The 6,406-nt window shown below is 63.0% G+C and overlaps 2 protein-coding genes across 4 annotated transcripts in view; one reads left to right on the plus strand and one right to left on the minus strand.

Moving 5' to 3' along the window:
• The window catches only part of MYO1D (myosin ID), a 72,902-nt gene extending 68,674 nt beyond the window's left edge, over positions 1-4,228 (plus strand). For all 3 annotated transcript variants that reach the window (XM_021377699.1, XM_021377700.1, XM_021377701.1), the window contains one exon: positions 2,977-4,228. In XM_021377699.1, the coding sequence (XP_021233374.1) occupies positions 2,977-3,133 (157 nt within the window). In that variant the 3' untranslated portion in view covers positions 3,134-4,228. The remainder of the gene's footprint in view (positions 1-2,976) is intronic.
• Positions 4,901-6,406, minus strand: CDK5R1 (cyclin dependent kinase 5 regulatory subunit 1; the record flags this gene model as incomplete). The annotated part of the gene is made up of 1 exon (XM_021377604.1): positions 4,901-6,406. A coding segment is annotated over one exon (900 nt), but the record flags the coding sequence as incomplete, so codon positions are not given.

The following is a 6,406-nucleotide window of genomic DNA, read 5'->3' on the forward strand; positions in this document are numbered from 1 at the left end:
CTCCTCTCCTCTCCTCTCCTCTCCTCTCCTCTCCCTCTCCTCTCCTCCCTTCCCTTCCTTTCCCTTTCCTATCCTCATCTCATCCTTTCACCATCCCTTCTCTGTCCCTTCCCTCTCCTCCCCTCTTCTTCCCTTTTCTCCCTTCCCCTCCCCTTTCCTTCCTCTCCTCTCCCCTTCCCTATTTCCCCTCTTCCTCTTTTTCATTTTCACTTCCCTTTTTCCCTTCTCCCTTCCCTCCTCTCCTCCACAGCTTCTCATATCCCCTGAAGCTTTCACTAATTTATCTTTTTTTTTTTTTCTATTAAGTGACAGAGACAAGGGAGAGAGAATCGAGGTTTTCAGATCAGATCTGGATGTAGATGGGGCTGGGCAGGGCCGTGCCAGGTCAGAGCTGGGAGGGAAGCGTCTGGTGCTGGTGCTGAGGGGCGTCCCCGGGGCCCAGCTCTGCAGTCCCGCTGGGAAATGCCCCAGGGCACATCCAGGAGCGCACAGCGGGGATTGAGGCAGCACTGGGCCCTGTGGGGTGATGTGGGGTGTGGGGATGCTCAGCATCAGCCCAAGTTGGATGCAGGCACAGCGCGTCGGCTGCGGCGATGGGTGCCCGGTTGCCATGGTTACGTGAGCCGTGATGCTGCAGGCGCCGCTCTCCATCAAAGGGCAGCGGGGACCGGGGCGCTCCCAGAGCATTACGGGATGGGGCGGACCCGAAGGATGTGAAGGGAGGGAGAGCTCTGGGAGCCAACACTGGGTTTTACACCGTAACCATGTGTGACCGTTCCAGGGCTGCAGCTCCTGCCCTCTCCCAGCATTGTCAGCTGCTCCAGCCACTGCCTGGCAGCAGCAGATCCCCGTCCCCGTGTCCGTGTGAGTGGCACGCAGCTCGACAGTCATGGTCTGCACCCTGCAAACCCCACACCCCCAGTTCTTTCAGGTTGGGAACGTTGCATGCAGAAGTAATTTCTTCTGGAATTTCTCCATAACCACAGGGCGCCCAGAGAAGTGTGGGTGCCCCATCCATGGAGATGCCTGTGTCTGTGGATGGGACTTTGGGGTCCCTTCCACCCCAACTGTGCTGTTGTTTTATGGGTCTATGGTCTTCAAGGTCCCTTCCAACTCAACACAGCCCAACCCAATGTAACCCAACCCAATGTAACCCAACCCAACCCAACTCAGTAAAACCCAACCCAACCCAACCTAACCCAACCCAACACAACCCAACTCAACAAAACCCAAGCCAGTGTAACCCAGCCCAACTCAACAAAACCCAACCCAATCCAACCCAACCCAACTGTGCTGTGATTCCATGGTTCTGTGACCTTTAAGGTCCCTTCCAACCCAACCATCCTATGAGTCCATGGTTCTATGAATTCTAAACCAAAGTCTCGGGAGGGACGTGGTGATCGGGAGCCCCCGTGCTGGATCCCCAGCACCCAGCCCTGCTGGGCTCTGGCAGGGAGCAATGCTGGGAACGAGACACGTCCACTGCTCCTCATCCTGTGCAGGGATGGAGCCAGGAAAGCACTCTGCCTTCATCTTCCTGAGTGCCCCTCCGTCACCGCTGTGCTGCTGCATTTCCGATGCTGCTTTCACGCCATCCATGGCCAGGGACTCTGAATCACATTTTTGGCTCAGCGGTTTCTCATCAGAAAGGCAGCGCTCGAGCGGCTCGTGGCCTTGTTCGATTGCACCGCAGCCAAAATCCGGATGGGAGCCGGCCCCCACGTCTTTGCCAGCCCTCAGCAGAGCTGAGAGATGGGGCGGCCGCTGGTGCTGGAGCTGCACCCCATGGATGTGGGTCACCTCCGCTCGGGCCTTTGGAAATCTTTCTCCTGGTGGAGAATATGAAATATTGAACGCGCCGCCTGCGGTGCTTGTTCTTTGTTTTTTGCACGCTGCTTTGCTGATGAGATTTCCTGGGAATACCCTGCGGAGCGGCCGCGTTTTTCATCCCGCAGACACTGACCGGCTTCAGCAAATGCTTTGTAAGGGATAAATGGCAGCGGGCTTTGAACTCCAGAGGAAAAGGGGAGAAAAAAAGCAGAGCCTTCTCCTGGCAAAGTGCTCGGGGAATTGTTCTGCCTCAGTGGGAGCAGAACTGGGGACGCTCCCCACCCCGGTATCATTGTCCCGCACGCCCCACACGTGCTGGGAGGAGGCAGCCCCGGCCCCGCTGCGCCCTTATCTCAGCCCCACACGGACCCCGGGCGTGGGGCGGCCGTTACCTGAGCGGCACCAGCCTCCTCCAGAGCCCACTGCTTTTCTCTGAGCCCGTTCCCAGCTGCCACGTTCCACGGGTGGGTGCAGTGGGGGGGTTGGGTTGGACCGGGTGCTCTTGGAGGACTTCTCCGACCTGGCTGGCTCCGTGGTGCAGTGACAGCTCCTCTCCCTTCATGGCCTGAGTTCTGCGGGAAGCTGGGGAGCATCCCCCTGGTTTTAGTGAAGCCCGGTTGGGTCACCGAGCTCTTTGAGGACTTTGCTCTGCTTGTTGGCGGATGCCAGCACCCGCTCCCCACGGATCAGCCACCACCGTCCCCTCCTTTTGGCTGCCCCGCCAATGGGTGCCACGCTGGCACGGCCGGGATCATCTGAGATCGGCATCGCTCCGCACTCACCGACCCGCGGTGGAGCAGCGCCCAGGCGAGCGGCCGCCCCGGTGACACCAGTGGGAGCAGCGGGGCTGGGGCCGGCGCTCGGTGCCGCTCGAGGGCTCGTTGGGCACCGCGGCCCTTCCAGGCCCCATCCCGCCGCTCCCCGTGCCCGGGGCTCTGCTCAGCCCTTCTGCGCCGGGCCGTGTGCCGAGCGCGTGACGCGGGCAGCTCCGCACGCAGCGCGTCCCGCTAAGACGCGGTAAAAATAGCGGGCTAAGCAGGATTGGGGCCTCGGCTCCTGCGTCCGAGCGAGCGCGCGCCGAGCACCTGCACGGCTCCGGGGCCGAGCCGGGACCCCCAGCCCTGACCGCTGTCCTTTGCTTTGCAGCGAGAAGCGCGCGCTGCGCGTCAGCGTGGCCCACCCGGTGCAGTGCAGCCTGCACGGCAGGAAATGCACCGTCTCCGTGGAGACGCGGATCGACCAATCGCAGCCGGATTTCACCAAGCATCGCTCCGGCTTCGTCCTCTGCGTGCCGGCCAACTAGCGGCCCCGCGGCCCCCGGAGCGGCGCGGAGCCGTGGGGCTGCGGCCACCCGCCCCACAGCGCGGCCTTTCCGTGGGGCCCACGTGGAGGTGCTGTGCTGAACGCCCCCGACGCTCAGCGCCGAGCAAACCCGAATTCGGGAGCGGCTCCGTGACCGCAGCGAGGGCTGGATGCGGCCGATGCGGGCCAGGACGATGGGAAGCGCTTCCGAATTCTCCCCGAAAGCATTTATGGTACCGACGCCCTCCCTGCCCCCCCCGGCAGTGCCTTAAGCCCTCCCCCGTGTCAGTCCGCCGGGGAGGACCCGCAGACACCGCTCCGCTCCGGCCGTGGGGCACTGACCCACAGCGCTGAGCAGCGGGAGGGCTCCGCTTGGCCGGGATTCCCGGAGCGGAGCGGCTGGGTGCTCTCCGAGCGGGTTTTGCCTTAGTGAGCCCCGCATCGCCCTGACGTTCCCTTCAGATGCTGCGTGCCCCCGTGGCACCGCCGCAGTGGGGCTGCAGAACGCGGCGTGGGGCTGCGCCGGGCGCCGTGGCTCCGGTGGCCGCACCGTGGCCCCACTGCAGCTGCTCCCGAGTCCTGGCACTGCCGGTCAGGTCGGGACTCGCAGCGCGACGGCAGGGACTAGAAATCCCAGCTGACCCCAAATCCACGGCCGTGGGGCGGCACTGGGGCCCGACGCCGCCCACCCCGAGGGGAGCGGGACGCGCAGCCCCCGCCGACCCCGTGCCGTGGGGTGGGCGCCGTGCGGGCCCTCGGCCGGGCCCAGAGCCCCCTCCCATCAACCACGCAGCGCCGGGACCGTAGGGCCGCCCCCATCCCCCACATCCCTGGGTGCCCTCAGCCCCCCGACCCCCAGCTCTCCGCGGTGGGGCCTCAGCCCCCGTTTGCACTCCTGGCCCCGCAGCACCGTGTGCCCCACGCCTCCCATCGGTGCGGGGCCGCGCGGGCGGCGAGAAATCGCGCGGAGGAGATTCCTGCTGCTGCGAGATGGCAACGTTGTACGTCACGAGATGTCGTTACGAAATGTATTCTCCGTTCCAGCTCTGGTTTTATATATATATATATATATATATATATAAAATATAAAGATATATATATATTTCTGTTTTATTCCCACGAATGAACGGTTTCTATGTCGCAGCGGGGCGACAACGCGGTGAAGCCAGAACCGAGCCGGTCTGCCCCGGGCAGCAGCGAGCTCTGTTTGCTCCTTCATTCCCGAGCCGTCGATATTTGCAGGTGTCGCGGAGCAGCACCGGGAGCTCCTGGCAGCACCGGCACCGGGCAGCGCTGCACAGAGCCCGGCCCCCAGCGCAGAGAGGAGCGGGCGCCGTGAGATGGATGCTCAGTGCGTTTTATTTCATCAGCACAGTACAAAAATAAATAAAAATAAGGGGGGGGGGATTAAATTACAGGCACACGGGGCCCCGTGACACAGTCTGTGGGGTTATAAACCACACATACGTACAAACGCACGATGCACGCACACACAAAAAGGAGACGAGGATATAAATTAAGAACAATACCCACCACGTCGGTAACAGATCTACGGAGATTGCACTAAAAAAAACGGAGCCGTGGGGCGGCAGCGGGGCCCGGTGCGCGGCGATGGCGGGGATGGCACCGCGCTCTGCGGCAGCGGGGCCCCGGCTCCGCCTTGGGATTCTTGGGGGGGGGGGGGGGGGGGGGGGTTTTTTTTTTTTTTTTTTTTTTTTTTTTTTTTTTTTTTTTTTTCTTTTTTTTTTGTTGTTGTTTTCTTTTTTTTTTGTCCTTTTTTCCCTTTTTTTTTTGTTTTTTTTTTCTGTTTTTTTTGTTTTCATTTCCGAAGACACAAAATGCTCCGATGTCTGCATGCGCGATACCACTGTCAAAGCAACGATGAAAGGAGGAAGAGTCGGGGGCTCGTGTCGGTTCCCCGCGTCGCTGGGGTTTGTCCATAGCAGCAGCGTGTGGATGTCGTCCCGCAGATCCTACACAACACTCACGGATCGGTGCACGATGGGAACAACGCGATTCACATTGATGCGGCGGCAGCGCCCCAACCCCGACCCCGCAGTCATTTCCGTGGGGGTCAGCGCTGGGGGCACGCGGCCCCGGAGCCGCAGTCACCGCCGGGGGGAAGGGACGGGGCCGCGCGGGGGCACGGAGCGGGGCTGCTCCCCCCCCCCCCCCGACCCCAGTCCGAGTCAATTCAATGGGGAAGATGGACGGGGCGACGCGGCCCCGCCGCCGGGGTGACCTCGAAGGGGATCAGCAGTGGGGCGGGGGGACCCCTCCTCTGGGGCCGCCTCAGCGGGGATGACGGATGGGGCGAGGGGACCCCTCCGTCGGGGTCACCCCAGAGGGATCGGGGCGCGGGGCGGCGCGGGGTTCACCGGTCGAGGCCGATGAGCAGCCGGCCCTTCTCCTCCGCGCCGCTCTCCTTCTTGAGGTCGGCGAAGACCTGCGTGAAGAAGTGGGGGTCGGCGTTGACCTGCAGCATCTTGGGGCTCATGAGGTCGATGATGGAGAGGCAGCGGTCCCAGAAGGCCTCCTTACAGCTCTCCACCAGGAAGGGCTTCAGCGGGTAGGAGATCTCGTTGCCCATGTAGGAGTAGGAGAGGTACAGGCAGGTGAGCAGCACCGCCTGAAGTTCGTGGTCGCTGCCCACCTCGGCCGAGATGACGTCGCGGCACAGCATGTAGAGGAACACCACGTTGGCCGGCGTGATGAAGCCCTGGTCCTGCCAGCCCTGCAGCAGCAGCGAGCGGTCCACGGAGCGCAGCCACAGCACGGGGTCGGTGGGCGACAGATGCTTCAGGCGGTAGCAGCGGCGGCACAGGAACTCGCCCAGGCAGCGCAGCAGTTCGCTGGTGGACGCCTGGACCACCACGCGGCGCGGGGTGGCGGTGGCGGCGGCGGGACCCCCGGGCGGGTTCTTCTGCGCCGGGGGGAGCGCGGCGGCGGAGGAGGAGGAGGAGGAGGAGGGCGGCGGGGGCGCGAAGGTGGCGAGGTTGGCGCAGGAGAGCGATTTCTTCAGGTTCTCGTTGTTGAGGTGGGTGACGTTGCTCTGGTAGCCGCCGTTGGGCTGCACCTTTTTGGAGCTTTTCTTCTTGGCCGAAACGGCGGCGATGCGCTTCCAGGGGAGCACCGAGATGAGCGAGTGCCGCTTCAGGCCCTTCTCCTTCGCGTTTTTGCTGTTCTGCACCGCCGTGTAATGCCCCACCGTGGCCGTGCCCTCCTCGAACAGCGGGGCCTTCCGGTAGCTCGGCGACAGCGACAGCACCGTGCC

This window comes from Numida meleagris, chromosome 26 (genome assembly GCF_002078875.1).
Source record: "Numida meleagris isolate 19003 breed g44 Domestic line chromosome 26, NumMel1.0, whole genome shotgun sequence".
NCBI classification, from domain to species: domain Eukaryota; kingdom Metazoa; phylum Chordata; class Aves; order Galliformes; family Numididae; genus Numida; species Numida meleagris.